General features: G+C 40.3%; 1 protein-coding gene and 1 long non-coding RNA gene across 2 annotated transcripts in view; one reads left to right on the top strand and one right to left on the bottom strand.

The window, feature by feature from the left end:
• Positions 1-2,375: 2,375 nt before the first annotated feature.
• LOC121602239 (transmembrane protein 132C-like) overlaps positions 2,376-17,076 on the top strand; it is a gene marked incomplete at its 3' end in the record, with an annotated part of 37,784 nt that continues 23,083 nt past the window's right edge. The window contains exons 1-2 of the mRNA XM_041930993.1: positions 2,376-2,649; positions 3,185-3,378. Of these exons, the coding sequence (XP_041786927.1) occupies positions 3,324-3,378 (55 nt within the window). The remainder of the gene's footprint in view (positions 2,650-3,184; positions 3,379-17,076) is intronic.
• On the bottom strand, positions 4,406-5,226 carry LOC121602238. Its single transcript, XR_006006338.1, has 3 exons — positions 5,043-5,226; positions 4,910-4,973; positions 4,406-4,818 (listed from the first exon to the last, which is right to left on the bottom strand). It is a non-coding gene; the product is annotated as an uncharacterized LOC121602238 (long non-coding RNA).

Raw genomic sequence — 17,076 nt, 5'->3', positions numbered from 1 at the left:
TTTTTAAACAGTATTTTACATTCGTTCAATACGTAAATTTTTTGGTATTTCACAATGGATGTGTCAAATCAGTACAATTTGCTCAAAGAACTGTCAAATTTGGAAAACCGCGTATCTCCGAATCCGCGTATAAGAGGTATCACCGCGCGGCTACATGAGGTGAAATATACAGCGAAATGAACTATTTGACAGGCGAAATATCTGACGGATAAAGCATCACAGCAACCAGCTGATGTGCAATGTAAACAAATAACGTGCACAAAATCGTAATTAAATCCATTAAATAGCTTCAATATAGAGTACTTCGTTAATTTTCAGTCAACAGTTAATAATTTTTTCCAATTAGGGAATGTTCTGCTTGAGAAGATATTATTTTAAATAGAATTTCGAAAGCGGATGTTGTGTCTCCCCCAACCCTTTAGCTATACCTGTCAGATATTTCACCTGTCAAATAGTTCATTTCGCTGTATATTTCACCTCATGTAGCCGCGCGGTCATGTATCTCGGGGACCGCCTGTATATGCACAATCTGAGATTGCGCATCGTGTATCAATACGGTCACACTTCCTTCGCAATTAGTATTTAGAAAAGTTATTACATCGAAGCAGCAGTGAACAGAGCTTACTTTAACGGAAGTGTTTGCCTCACTGGTAAATGACAGTAATTTCGTGTGGGACACTTTTGTATCACCAGTGTTACGTCGGTTTGTCGGTGGTTTATGTAGGAACAATACGAAATTATTTTTTATAATGGTTAAACCATTTAAATCATTCAAATTTTCGCAATATGAGCTGAAATAGCGTTTGACAGAATCGTCCGATAAATTCGCATCGGATGAGCGTTTCCACCGCCTTTAAAACGGAAAGAACCCCTGTATCAGGCATTTCTGGCATACGAAATGTCAATGCTGATGTCATAAAGATCTCCCGTTGTGACTGAACTGGAATGTGTATGTTTCAATGAGGAAGAGACAGATGAAGAAGAAGCAACAAAATACAAGGAGGCTGCAGAGCTTGTATTAACAGCGAGTGTCAAAAACAAGTCTTAAATTCCACACAAGCTTAGTCAGACCGTGGTTATCTGCTGGCTCAGAAAATCATTTACAACCGTGCGTCATGTTATTTGAAAATGCCGTGCTAATTTATTGATCCGATGGTAAACATCAAATATTGTACGTGTTGAAAAAAAGGTTAACAAACTGCAAACCAGGTTGTGTTTTGAAGAGCGGAAAAAGAGAGCGTGATCTCTGGGTTAGTGTCAGAAGTGGGCGTATGTGTATACATTTAGCAATGGCTTATATGAAGTTGTGCCAGTGTGTGTGAAATTGTTTCCTAGTAGGAGAATTTTCTCGTCTGGAAAAGGATACGAAAGAACTCTATACAGTGGTCGTGCTGATGAAAGTTAAATTATTTTTTACCTTCCTATTTCATGCATACATGTGCATTGGATATTTACAGTAATGTATGATGTTGTGCTGATTGTAGTTACGAAAAACCTAATAATAAGTTTTGTGTAGTACGAATAATGTTGCATCGTTTACGTTATGCATTTGTGCGTAGTGAATAGTGGATCTGTGACGTAAATATATATTTCAATTAGTTAGTTCTCAACGTAACAGCAAGGCAGCAAGTTGTGGAGTTGATTTTTTTTAAATTATTTTATCTAAAAGGATTGCAAATATAACCTGTAGGATGTGATACATGATACATGATAAATGCAAATCAGGATACACTTAATATAGTAATAATTAATTTATTAGAAGAAACTGAACGTAAAATTAAGTTTTATTCATAAACAAAATTAGATTCGATTGGTTATGCATTCATCATTGTTGCAGCCAAATAACAAATAAAAATATTTGTCTATTGCTCCTCCATGTTGCAACGATTCTGCTGTTAAATTGTGTAAGAATGAAAAATAATGCACATTGATTCGGTGATGTTAGCAAGACAATGATGCTAACTAATTGTAGAAAATTATCTACTATTTGGTGCATAAAATCAGTATATTTATGAAAGCAAAAAAAAAAAACAAAAATATCAACGTCACCTTTATTTGCTGCTTATCGAAAACCTACCTAATTTTATTTTTTATTGTTTTAGTAATTTTTTTTTATAATACAGTCTTTCTTTTACTACTCAATCATAAAAAGAAAACAAAATAATTAAGCAAATTAATGTTTGTGGTATCATTATGTCTTTAAAGTACCATGTTCCGGAATGTAAAACAAATCTGATATTGCAATAGTGTGCATGGTTGTAATAAACACGTTAGCGTACATTTAAAATTCTCTATGAAATGTAGTTAAACTCAAGCAGCAATGTTAGACGAAGAAGTTAGTTAGTTAGAAGTTAGTTGAAAAAGTATCGATTAAATCAACATGATAAAGCTACGGAGTACAGAAGATGCGAGAGAAAAAATCGATAAAACTAGCTTGCTGAGTATTCAAACCAGCGGAAGAATGACGGAGTGAGAGAGAATGTGAGAGAAATTGGAGAGAAAATGTTGATACAATCGTTCAAACACCGGGATTCGGAAGTATTCTTCCAGCTTAATCGGAGGGGGGGGGGGGCAGCAAGCATAATACATTCAGAAGAAAAGGTGTGCCGTCGTATTGGAATCAAGTTGTGATAATAGACGATGTATTATGTGCGATGCTTTTTTAACTATGAAGTATTACAGTATACGCTGTATACACATATATATATATATGTAATATATATATATATATATATATATATATATATATATATAATATATATATATATATATATATATATATATATATATATATTATATATATATATATATATATATATATATATATATATATATATATATATCTATATATATTATGTGTGTGTGTGGTGTGTGTGTGTGTGTGTGTGTGTGTGTGTGTGTGTGGTGTGTGTTGTGTGTGTGTGTGTGTGGTGTGTGTGTGTGTGGTGTGTGTGTGGTGTGTGTGTGTGTGTGTGGTGTGTGTGTGTGTGTGTTGTGTGTGTGTGGTGTGTGTGTGTGTGTGTGTGTGTGTGTGTGTGTGTGGTGTGTGTGTGTGGTGTGTGTGTGTGTGTGTGTGTGTGTGGTGTGTGTGTGTGTGTGAGAGAGAGAGAGAGAGAGAGAGAGAGAGAGAGAGAATTTTCACATTGGTTTTACATCCGTTTTTCTTCTTTTATTGTGTTCTTAGCTTTTGTAGGTCATAAACTGCAAGTAGTACATTGCGGGAGGCTATACAAACTCGAATCACAGTTGTCCTCGTAGGGCTTACCGGGTTTACATTTTTATGCTTATAAGTGCTTTGCGTCTAACCTACAAGCAGTGCCAACATGTCTTCAATCTCGTGTTACACGGTAGGATATTTGCAGATCACATTATTGATAGGTGAGTATTTTACATCCATTATAATTGCTTATTCGACATTTGAGATTTTGGTTGTTTTCAGTTACCGTAGATGAACCGAATCGTTCATCACAATGAATTCGGTTCTTTCGTTGTTTTGGTAATAGCAATACTAGACAGTGGTGGATTGGCAGGGCCCTAGATGTTAAAAATAAAAGAAGGGGGGGGGGGGGTTGGTTGTGGCCCTAACCGCTAATTTAGGGCCATAATCTGCCAATAGTTACATACTGGTCTAACGATCCATTGGGTGCGTACAAACGGCGTCCACGGACCTGCCCACGAATGCAGAGCCGATTGCATATGATTGTATCTTTACCATTTACATGAAAGAGACAGGGCTTATACCACGAACGTACCCGAAAGGTATGCATGCTTCACCCATCAGGATCTAAAGCAGGGTCTCCAAACTTTTCAGCTCGCATTGCTTCACAATTAACCTTGTTGAGGGCCATTTTGACGCTACTTTTAGAATGAGCGGAAGTTCAAATCCCGTTTTAATGAGAAAATACTATTGAAATATATCAAATTTCTCCAGCTTTCTTTGTTGAATTTTGGTTTTCGTCTTTTAGAAGTAAAACAAAAATAATCAGATAGAAAAGAAAGCTATTAAATTTAACCTTAACCCAGTCCTCACGGGCCGCATTAAAGGTTCTTGAGGGACGCATGCGGCCCGCGGGCCGTAGTTTGGAGACCTCTAATCTAAAGGCAAGAACAAGGCAAAAGAGACACAGAAAAGTTTCCTCAAGGCTACACATGTCCTCTTGACGCGTTGTCTATGCGTCTCGCTCGGTATCACAGCGGCACACGGCAGGTAAGCAGTACAAATGCTGCTACCTGATACGCACACATGTTTAACGAACACATCTATTCGGATTGGCTCGGTAAAGGTCGGGTTTACCCGACGGACGGAATTGCCGAAGGCGCCCCGTGTGAAACATTTTTACTTTAAGATTTCCTTAAGTTTTTACACTAGCAGCAGCTAAAGTAAAAACTTTCAGCACGGCACAAACCGATGCACACATTCAAATGCTTGGATTGCTGGTCCTGCTCACGCATACATTTGTATTTATGCCTCCCCTTATGTTTTCGGATTGCTGGTTGTAGTAGTGACGCCTTTTCTTTTTGCTTTATGCACACTTTCGCATGCTATTTATTGGACTTCCTCTTTCCACATGCGTTTTGGTACACTGACTCTCTGTATACAGCAGGATGCTTCACCCCTTCCAAATGCAGCGGTTGCTTTCTGTTACCCTTCCTCTCGTTCTTCCTTCTATCCTTTGTGCTAGGATATCCTCGACTGGTGCTGCGCGTGTTCAGCCGGCGCCTGTCTGGAAATGACGTCACGGACTGGTGCTGCGCATGTTTAGCCGTATCCTATGCGTCCTTGAAGTGCGCTCTTCTACGAAAGAGCTGTGATGAAATCTGTTGATGAAAATTAACCAATAATTAATCCATGTGTTTTATAAAAAAAAACTAAACAATATTTTGTACATAGGATTATAGAAACGCTTACCTTGATATTTTAAAACCGGACACCGTCCTTCCGTCGGCAACCGTCGATTAACATGCGCGTGCACCTGTAACGTTTTAGACGACAAGTGTTAGTTGAATGTACCCATTGAAGCACACAAGGATAAGAAACTTACCTTAGAAATTTACAAGGATAAATCATTCCATAATTGAAGAAGAAGGAACACGGCACAAAACGTAAACGAGCAAAGTACGGGGCACAAGAAATCACACATCACTCCAACACATCCTTCCACAGTGAAAGTTCTGGACAGATTGAGGCTGCGCTCTGGCACCAATCGAACACGACATCCGACACGAACAAACCCATATAATCATATGGAGGTGCACTGTCAGACACAAACAAACAAACAAGACAAACATGTCAAATCCCATACATTTGTCATGTTCGATGTCGTGTTCCATTGGTGCTAGAGCGCCGGGTGAGGATGCCTAACACCCGGATGAGCGCGATAGTAGAAAAATCATGGGAGATCGAGAGAGATGGGTAGTCTCGGTTCAGCGGAAGCCGCATGCAGATGCATGTGTGTGTGTCACTCGAAGGATATCGGTTTCCCTTTCTCCCGTTTTTCGTTCATAATTGTTTGCCCGGCCACACGATCGGCGTTGTGCCGTCCGAAATCTAGAGAAAGAAGACATGCTCTCTCGCTTTGGTACACAGTAAAGTTTTCCAATAGCTTCGGTTTTGCTGGTTGGGGAGTAGCCGGAACGTAAAGGCGCAGACTTCTTCATGATTTTGTATGACTTCGGCTGTTTTGGACTGTAGGCGCGGGTATTGAGTCCGTCCTCGTTACATCCGTCCCTCCCTATAGCGTTTGTGAATCGATAGGAAAAAGTGTACCAAAATGGGAATGTTTATTTAATGAATATTAACACTATTATTTGTACTTTGATATATGTCTCCTACATTATCTATGACATGAAATTACCACAAAGTCGCAAAACAACATATTTAAAAAGAAATGAAACAAAAATTGATGTTTCAAGTGATGATATTTTGATACGTGCGGCAAAATGGGCATATGTAAAGAAATCGTTATATGGCAAAAAAAAAACTGGGGAAAAAGGCCACAACAACGCTTAGTCAATGGTCAAAGCTTTGGCGCATGTTTAGTGGATTTTTTTCTCTTCCTATCTTTAGTTTTTCTATTCAGGAAAACCTTTCGAGTATTTCCGAACATGTATTATTAGAAATAAATGAAATTACACTTTTTCCAAGTTTCCATTGACAGAATCAAATCTTTTGAAGCTGTGTCTGTTGTGTCCACACAAATTAAATGATTTCACAAAATTTCACAAAGGGTTTTCCAAGTCACTATCGAATGTGCACATACTTATTTACCGCCTCCAAGATGTTTTTCAAAAGCTGTCTAGTGGTGTATTTACTTCATAATGAAATTTCAGTTTTACAAATGATTTTTAACACATCACAAATAACTATCAAGCTCATTCTAGCTTGCCGATACGCCTAATTATCTCACCAGGGATCTACTTATTCTTATTGTTCGCGTAAATCTTTGCTAAAACATTATCTCCTTTTGTAAAAACTCTAGTGACGTTCAGTTGCTGATTATCTGGCGTGTTTGCTGGCGGTTTTAAAAGATCAAGATCAATGCGCATGGGTCGGTTAAACATGATTTCAGAAGGTGTTTTGTTTTGGTCCAGCAACGGGTTTGGTGTTGTGCGGTATGTCAACATGAATATATCCAATGCCTCATCGAGCTTCATATCAGCTACTATTGATTTCTTTAAATCTTTTTTGAAAGTGCCAACAAAACCTTCCGCCTGTCCTTTACTTTCCAGGTGACATGGGCAGTGATTATATGTGCTATGCTGTAACGTTTGTAAAAATGGTTAAAATCCTCTCATACAAATTTGGACCATTATCACTCACTGTCATGACCAGTGCTCCATATTTGGCAAATATTCCTTTCAATATAGTTATTGTGGCAAACGCCGTGGTGTAGACGTGGTTTTTACTATTTTCGGCCATTTAGAAAATGCATCTACTGTCACAAGAAAATATACTGATGATTCCTTGGGTGGTGATTTGGCGGTGATCAAACATCTGTTTTGCAAAATCTTCGGTATCACTACCCTTTCTCCAAAAAGAATGCAGCCCTTTACATTGCTCAAACATTCCCGCCTGCTATAAAAATCAGCAAGTTCCAAACTATATGCCATAGTTCGGCCATCCATGGACAATGTAATCTCCCACGTTGCGTAGCGTATCATCCCGTAGCGTAGCTTCGGCTACTTCACTGAAAGACAGTGGGAAACTATTCAATACACTGACTGCTACGTAGGCCAAATCGTCGTCTGTCTCTATACTCGCGATTATGCATTCTGGTTCTGGTTTATTATGACTCTCAATCAATCGCGACAACACATCTGCACCTCCAATCTCTTCCGATCTCACATACTGTTCATCAAAATCATAGCTAGGAGGGCGATGGCAAAACGCTGCAAACGATTTGCGGTATAAACCGGAATCCTCTTTGGAAATGCAAATGGAAATAACGACCAAAAATCATTTTATGAAACTTCATGATGACAAATTCTTGCCTTGGATCGTAGTGAGCTAGCAACAGATCTGACGATGATACTGCTTTAAATTTCTCGAATTCCTACATTGTTCAGTCAATTGAAACTGTTTGTCTCCTTTCAGCAGGCTATCCAGAGGGGTGACGTAACTCCCTCATACTATTCACAAATCTCGTAATAGTTTTAGCCCCTAAGAAGGCACGCACTCCGGAAACATCAGTCGGTTCGGGAGCTTCAGTATAGCCTCTATCTTAGCTGTATCCGACCTTAATCCTCTCCATGTCTCCAAACTTTTCAGTTCGTGGGCCGCATTGCTTCACATATAATGGTGTTGAGGGCTATTTTTCCGTTACCGGTATCTAATGCGAACGTTTCAATTTCGTCTATAAGAAAATACTAGCATTATATATAAAACTCCAATAGCTTTCTATTATAAAAGCTTGGTGTACGTCTCTAAAAAGCTACAGTTACATTTTCATTAAAAATAGTCGCAATAATTAATTAATTATTTTAACTTTCACAAAGCTGCCTCGGGCCGCATAATAGGCTCTCGAGGGCTGCATGCGGCCCCTCGCGCCGTAGTTTGGAGACCCCTGCTCTACGATGTATAATATGCCCCAAATAATTAATGCATTCAACGTTAAATGCGCGTTAACAACGACCGGTACTGGGGATCTACAGGGCGTTCGGGATAATTTTGACAGTCACCTACGGAGAAATAAAAAAATATGGCAAAATTAATCATCGGGGTTTTTGTTGTTTTTAGAAATATTAGCTTACCATGTATTTTATTCATTTTATTCAAAATATCCGCCCTCGGCTTCTATTACGGCCTCCACCGTCTCCGGAACCGGGAACAAGCCCTGGCGACAGTTTCGCGGGGTAGGGCCGCGAAAACGGACCTGATTTCGCCATCAGCTCCGCCTTGGTGTTACTGGAGGTTCTGTTGGTGTCCCGTTCCACCGCGCCCCACACGAAATAATCCATTGGATTAAGATCCGGGGAGCTGGGAGGCCACACATTCGGCGCGGTGAAGTCGTTGAAATTGGCCGCCAACCACTTTATCGTTTGGAGGCTGTATGCAGAGTGACCAGAAATACCGATGTATCTGTATTCCTACCGATTTTTTATATGCCTACCGATTCACAGATGACCGCCCTAAAACTACCGTTTTTCCATTTATCCTACCGAAAATCACAGATATTTGATTTTTCAGTTGTTCAAGCTTAATCTGTGGCGCTGGGTTGCTGTTTCAAGGATCGCTATCCTCATTTGTAACTTATCGCGCTGATGCACGTTTGTTTGCCTGGCACTTGAAAAATGCTACATGCGTTTTGAATTCAAAATTTTATCCGTTTAAATTTAATGTTCATAGTAAGTAAAAATGTCAGTTGTGTGGATTTCGAGAATTGCTCCTCAAAGAAAAACCATTAAATTTGAATTTGAATCTCGCTGTCGGCGATTAAAGCTTACCCGACCAGTGGCGGATCATGGGTATCGGGGGCCCTACGCGGAAAGACGAGTTGAGGCCCCCTGCAAATGGTAAATGTAGTTGGGGGGGGGGGGGGGTGGGGGGGGGGGTAGTTGCACTAAACTTGCTGTTGGGAGAATGAACAGTAAACTTGAAATGCCATCGGGGTGGGGGGGGGGGGCAAATGATTTGCCAGGCTTGGGGCCCCAACGGCCATCCTTCCGGGGGCCCTTGTCGCTAGTACTCTGTCCATACGGCATACTATAGAATGGCGATCTACGGGGCCCCTAAATCGGCGGGGCCCCAGGCGACCTCCTAGTCCGCCTACCGTTAGATCCGCCACTGTACCCTACAGACAAAAAGAATGAAATTTCTGGCGAGGGGTAGGTAGAAACACACGGTGGGGGTCCAGCCCATGATCGGATCCGAAGTCCGTTGTTTTGAACTGAAAATTAAAAATGGCGGATGGAGCGCTACCATGGAGAGAATGCGCCCTCTTGCATGCCTTTAAAATGCACGAGGCGCTCTCACTGAAAAGAATACCTCATACATCATTTTCCTCATACCCCTTCTTTCCCGTTTCTTTCGGCTTGCGCTGCGCTGAACTGGTACCCCACTTGATTCCAGCGAGTTGCGCTGCGCTGGACTGACACCCCCTCCCGCTCATTTCTTTCTTAGCCCGCTGTGCGCTTTCCTTCACACCGACTTGGTGCAACCGAACCAAAAGAAAAACTTTGGTTCATACAATATTTTATCACTTTTTTGCAATAAGAGCACTTTTTAATTCATAGCTTCACACAATGTTGCTTCAAACCACACACATTATTTATAAAAGTCGCACACTTTTTCATTCTCTTTGATAGTAGGGTAAAAAGAAATTGATCGTTAAAATAATTGATTAAATTTAACCTTTAAGTTGGCAACCGGATACCCGGGTATTTTTTTTGTAGAGAGTAGCTGTGTAAAGGTTGCTGGTTGGAACAAGACTATATTTCTAGAATCTTACATTAATAATCATAGCCTACTATTTTACTCAAGGCTTGCTCTTCAACACTCCTCCTCAAGCCTCAGAGATACCCATTAACTCGCGACTAATCTCGAATTTAGTCCGTTGCAATGGTTTAGTAAGTCCATCTGCAATCTGGTCCTCCGTGCTAACATATTCTAGAGTGACAATCCCACGGCTGAGAGCATCTTTGATGAAATGGTGACGAATATCAATGTGTTTCGTTCGTGGATGATACCCACCATTCTTCGCGATCGCAATGCAGCTTTGATTGTCACAACGAATTTCAATCACTTCATCCGCATTCGCCAGTTTCGCAGAAAGTCCGCGCCACCATGAGGCTTCCTGTACCGCCGCCGATACAGACATGTATTCAGCCTCACACGTAGATAAGGCTACCGTCGGTTGCTTCTTGCACATCCATGAAATTGCTCCTCCTTGCGCCATAAAGATGTTGCCAGTGGTGGATTTTCGTTCATCTGGATCAGATCCCCAATCAGCATCACAGTAACCGATAATTTTCGAATCTACATTTTTTTGTAAACCAATTTAAAATTAGAAGTCCCTCGAAGATAGCGCATAACATGCTTCACTCCGTTCCAGTGTTTTTGTCCTGGATTTTTGTTGAATCGACTCAGCATGTTCACCGCGTACAGAATGTCTGGTCGAGTACTTTGTGCCAAATACATCAAACACCCAACGGCTTCTTGATACGGCACATCTTTCATCGCAGCAGTTTCATTGTTACTCTTCGGACTTTCTTCCTTGGTCAGCTTCTCACTGTTGTTCATTGGAACTGCCACTGGTTTACATTTATCCATATTGAACCTCTTTAAAATAGATTCTATGTAGATTTCTTGATCCAACTTGATGGTTTCTTTTGTCCGTTGAATCCTTATACCTAGGCAGTGCTGAGCTGCTCCTAAATCCTTCATACGGAAACAACTACAAAGATGTTTCTTCAGCTGCTGTTTCCATGCCACATCGTTGCTAAAATCATCATGTCGTCAACGTATATAGCAACGATAATGATCTTACCTCCTTCGCTACCTACATACACGCAAGGATCGTACTGAGTTGGTATCAGGCCGAACCGTTGTAATGCTGCATCCAGTTTGTTGTTCCAAACTCGGCTCGCCTGCTTCAAACCATAAATAGCTTTGTTAAGTTTACATACCAACGTTTTCCGCTGTCCATCAACGAAGCAAGGTGGTTGCTCCATGTAAATATCTTCATCAAGATCTCCTTGCAGAAATGCTGTTACTGCATCCATTTGATCTATCATCAGATCATGCTTGATAGCCAGGGCAAAAAGGTATCGCAGCGAACAATACCGTACCACGGGAGCGTACGTTTCATCATAATCTTCCCCCTTTCGCTGTGAGAATCCTTTGACGACCAAACGAGCCTTGTATCGAGTTAAATTTCCAGATGAATCGCATTTAGTCCGATACACCCATTTGCATTTTATGGCTTGTCTTCCTTTCGGGAGCGAAGTTAGCGTCCAGGTTTTGTTCTCCATCAGAGCGTTATACTCCTCCTGCATGGCAGTCCCCCATTCTTTGCTATCATCCCTAGCGAGTGCTTCTTGGTGTGAAACAGGATCAGCATATGTTCCACTGTACATACCAGACGCAACTGCTACAAAGCCATCGACATCGCTTCCGGAAAACCCAAGAAAATCACTCGAATCGTCTTCAGATTGTACCATCGTTTCTGTACTAGTGTTGTTTTCGTCATCTGTCGTACTTTCATCGAGTTCACCATCCGTTTCTGCATCATTTTCTTCCAACGTGCTGTCTGATCCAGCATCGGGTGCAAAATTGGGAACCGGGATTTGCACAGGTTGGATTGAAGTTGTTTCCTCGATGTCCAGTCTAACGAATGTTCTTCTTGGCTCTTGCATTGCTGTAACTGTCACGTTCGATGAACAACCTTCATCTAAAAAAATTACTTCGCGGCTAATGATCGTTTGCTTCTTTTTATGGTCGTACAGACGATATCCTTTCGTTTCTTCATCAAAGCCAGTCAGAACGCACTCATGAGATTTCGGATCCCATTTACGTCGCTTCTCCTTCGGAATCATTACCATCGCTTTCGTTCCAAACACACGCAGATGTGAAAGATCAGGTTTTCTTCCATTCCACGCTTCTTCAGGAGTTAAATTGTGTCCACGTGTAGGAGAACGATTGATAAGATAAACTGCTGTTGAAACCGCCTCCGCCCAAAAACCTTTGGTCATGTTTCCTTCGAACAGTAAACACCGCGCCATTTCCACAATAGTTCTGTTGGCACGTTCCGCCAGTCCATTTTGCTGTGGTGTGTATCCGTTCGAAGTTTCATGGCGGATGCCCTCTTTCTGCAAGAACGATGTTAGGGATTTGTTCATATATTCCTTACCGTTATCTGTACGTAGTGTTTTAAGCTTCCTTCCGCTTTGACGCTCCGCCATCGCGTGGAATCTCTTGAAGGCTTCGAAAACTTCTACTTCAGATTTCGTCTTAAGGAAATAAACGAATATACGCCTCGTCTTGTCATCGATGAACGTGATGTAGTATCGATGTCCACCAAGCGAGTGCGTTTCCATCGGTCCATTAATGTCCGAATGAACCAAATCCAAGACATTTTCAGCTCGAGAACCTTTCTTCGGAAACGGTAACTTCGAATGTTTGCCTAACGGGCAAACTCTGCAATCCGCACCGTCCATATTTTTCAATGTGATGCCAGTTGCCAAACCACCAGCAAGTTTCTTGAGATTCACAGCACCCAGATGCCCCATCCGTTTATGCCACAATTCGAAACTTTCTGCTGTGTTACACGACAGAGCCTCCTGCATGTTGTTCGCTACCTGTTCCACCTTGAACTGATTATTGTTGTGAATACCAGTAAGCACCAACTTGCCGCTAGGGTTATATACTTTGCAACCTTTGGTGTTGAATTGAACAGTATATCCCTTTTCTACCATCCTGCTAACCGAAAGTAAATTCGATGTTAAACCTGGAATCAGCTTTACATCGCTGATCGTTACAATCTCTTCCATGCATTTCGGTTGTATTATAGCAGTTCCACGAGCGACAATGTCCAGAGTTCCTCCGTTAGCAGCAACTACTTTACCTGTTGCGTTTTGCAGGTTGCTCAATAAATCCTTGTTGCTAGTCATGTGCGCATACGCTGCCGAATCCAAAATCCACTCGTTAGCTTCACTGTTTCCAAATGTCGATAGCACCGTACACAACGTTGTTCCTCCTTTTCGATCATCCTTGCAGAATTTCGCAATATGACCATACCGGCCACATTTCCTACATTGCGGACCTTTCGACGAAGAAGGCTTCTGTTTTGGCTTGAAAACTTCACGACGTTTGTTAGTGGCTAACGCTTGAACATTTTCGTTACGTAGCAACGGCCTCTCTTGAAGAAGTTTTGTCTTCACATAGTCGCCTGTGATTGCAACACCAGAATTCTCCATAGCCAAAATCATCGGTCGATACTCTTCCGGTAAACCAGCCAAAAGAATCATTCCTACCCACAAGTCGGGCAATTTGAAACCAATGGCATTTAGTTGGTTTGCCGTGGATATTACCTGATTCACGTATGAATTCATTGAGCCACATGTATCCAAATCAGACTTAATCAGCTTGTGAAGCAAGCCGATTTGCCTAGAAAGCCCTTTATCCTCAAACGCCATTTCCAATTTGTCCCAAGCAGATCGAGCCGATTCCGCGTCTTCAATATGGACATAAATTGTTGGGTCGAGTAAAAGGATGAGCTTCAATCTGGCTTGCAAATCTTTTTTTCGTCCACCGTTTCGAAAGTTCCATCCTCTTTTTTCACAGGTTTTTACTACTCCCAAAGTCCTTCGAGTTGTAGAAACGTTTTAGCAGCAAACTTCCAGGATGTCCAATTTTCCCGACCGAGCAGACGTTCAATGGAGGGAATACTTGTCGAACCGACGAAACTTGACGAGGAATTGCTTGAGCTAGGAAGCGCCATTTTCACTAAACTTTCTAGATTCAAGTCTTCGATATTCTGGATCTTTAATCAATTTTCGAGTCTGGGCCCATAACCTGTAGAGAGTAGCTGTGTAAAGGTTGCTGGTTGGAACAAGACTATATTTCTAGAATCTTACATTAATAATCATAGCCTACTATTTTACTCAAGGCTTGCTCTTCAACATTTTTCAACTTCGAACTGCAATAACTTTTGATTCATTGCTTTTATTGACCTGAAATTTTCCGTAGCCTCCCAACTTTTAATTTATGATTTTTTGGTGCATAAGTTGTAATTTTTAACAGCCTGTAAGTATTTTATTTTGAATTTGTTTAACTTAACCACGTAAGTTGGCAACCAGCATATCCGGGTATTCCATACATTTTGTATGGATAATGACGTTTCTCTTCTTCCTCTTTTCGTACTGTGCTTATTTTCGAGTCAAATTTAAGCTATTCCAAATTGCAATTTGACCGTTATTTTTATAATAAAATGAAAAAAAAAACTTAATGAATAAATGAAATAGAAGATAATATATGGTAGGCATTACTTACTTACAGCATTGAAATATAGAAAGCATTGTTTACCTATGAAAATCGTTAATTTTTTGCATCAAAACGTGTGGAATACCAGGGTATGCCGGTTGCCAACTTACGTGCTTAAATCTGGTTGCCAACTCTACGGTTAAATGGTTGCGTTCTCACCAGTGCTTCTGCCGAAATCTGCCAATATAATCTGGCCACACTGGCCCGCTGGTCAAAAGCTCGCTCGAAAGGTCAAAAACCGTCGCAAAACGTCAAAAAAGACCGTCGCCAGCGCCTCCAAATCGTTGCGATTTTCCCTCGCTGGCGACGTCGTGTTTAAGTACTTGTGACGTCAGTTTTGACGTTTTGCGACGGTTTTGCGACGGTGGCCGCCAAAAGCTCGCCTTGACCTGTGGGCAAAGTGACCAGAAATACCGATGTATATATATCTAGGGTTTGAAGGAAAAATTTCATTTTTTTTAATTATTGAACTATAAAACTCAGCCAAACAATAAAATCAAACTAAATAGTCCAGCGAAAATCAAATTACAGCACGTACGATAAAATCTTACCCAATGGAGAATTGCTGCGGCCTTAAGTGGTCGCGTGGAGCCCCGAGAAAAAGAACATGCCACCATTGAGAAGAAAATGTGCATCTTTGTCCTTCTTTGGCTTAGCCAACCAATGCCTTGAGGGCAAATGAACAGCAAGCTGGTTCGTGAAAGAGGATTTCAGCTAGTTGACACAGGATCATGCCCAGCCCATATCATACACAATGCTGTTAAGTATGCTTTGAAAGAGTTTGGGATTGAGGTCTCTGAGTTGGCGAAGGTAGTTTACTATTATTTTGATGTACCATCCAAGTGGGAAGAATTCGAAAAAAGTTGCAAGGAAAAACAAAAAAAAATCGTATAATTTGTTGAAACACGTTGGGTAATGTTAGGCAATGCAGCGCAGGCCCTACTAGCGAACATAGATGAGCTTTTTGCATTGAAAGCCAAATTTACTCACTTGGAAAGGGAAAAAATGAGTTATCATGAAGAGATTTTTGTTAGGATACTGTCTATAAAGGTATCAAGTCTGTAATTCAGTTTGTTATTGAGGTGTGCAGTGATGCCGGAAAGTTAATTAAATTTCTGGAAACCAATGATTTCGTACTTTTTCAAATTTACGAATATATAAAATCTTTTATGTCGTGTTGGTTAGCAAAAATTTATGAAGTCGAAAAGCTAGAGACTGTTTTTGAAACTAAACATTTGGACTTAGACAGTGGATTAAAAAAAGTTGACGAGATAATTTTGCCCAGTTAATTATCTAAGTATCAGACAAATGAACAGGTCATAACCACTGTTAAAAAAGGTATGAAAAAGTATGTGGTAAAATTAATAACATATTTGCTTGAGAATAACATTTCCCACGAATTTTATTACCATCTCGTTTCATACATGAAACCTACAAAGGTTTTTTTTCCATTAAAGCAGAGGAAAAAAATTTGAAACTAGCTGAAAAGGTCGATTTTAAACTCTACAAAGTTCGTGTTTTTGAAGAAATTATAGTATTAAAAAATTTGAAGCATTCCCTTCCACCTTATAATGATGGTGTAGAGTTTTATGCTGTTCTTTTCCGGCAGTATAATTTCAATGAACTCAAAAAACTGTTCCAAATTGTCATCACCATTTCCCATTCCAATGCTGAGGCTGAACGACGCTTCTCGTCTTCCAAATTGGTGATGGCAGAAAAAAGCTCATGTATGCCAGAAGAACTCTTCAACCATCGAAAAAACATAATCAATGGAACGCAATTTTTCCACAATGATGTAGAAAAGTTTGTTCCATCAAAGGAATTATGATTAAAAGCAAAACTGGCTAGGCAGACACACAACGAAAAAATTGAAAAAGAAAAACAAGGAAATAAGAATGCAGATTAAGGATTGAGCAGCAAGAAAAAGGGAGTTGAAGAACAGAAAAATGTAGTTCCCTGATTCAACAAAAAATTCCCTGATTCAACAATTATATGTGTTGCTTTCGTATAAGCGCGGAGTTTAAGTTTTCGCGCGGATTTTGAATTTTGGCGCAGATTTCAAAAGCCTGGTGCGGATTTCGCGGTGTTTGAATTGAGACTTCTGTAACAACCCTGAAATTATGTACAAGCATTAATTGGCGTCTTGGGCTAATAAGCTGCCAAAATCAATCACAAATTTTATGAAAGGTACAGACGAGAGAATGCAAAAAAGTGCTCAAGATTCAATGTTTTAGTGCAGCGGTCGGCAAACTTTTGAGGCAAAGAGCCAACTTTAGTAAATGATCGAGTGCCGCGGGCCAGGTGAATGCGGTTTTTATTATTGCGCTTAAATTACATTTTAATCTTTTAGAAACATTTTAGTTATTATTGTTGTTTTTCTGTAATTATATCATCCAAGTATGGTTCAAAATCAATGATACCTACTTTAAAAACTAATTCTAATCTTTGAGCATCGGCAATAGATGGCTAAAAATGTGATCAGTCAAAAAATAGCAAAATGGGATCAATATAATATCGCTTTTTGAAGACTCCATCCTCCCACGCCGCAAACAATATTGAATATATTCCGGGGATGATACAAAAGTCTGAAAGGCTAA

Source organism: Anopheles merus, unplaced genomic scaffold (genome assembly GCF_017562075.2).
Source record: "Anopheles merus strain MAF unplaced genomic scaffold, AmerM5.1 LNR4000370, whole genome shotgun sequence".
NCBI classification, from domain to species: Eukaryota; Metazoa; Arthropoda; class Insecta; order Diptera; family Culicidae; genus Anopheles; species Anopheles merus.
This window is presented reverse-complemented; position numbering and strand designations above follow the sequence as displayed.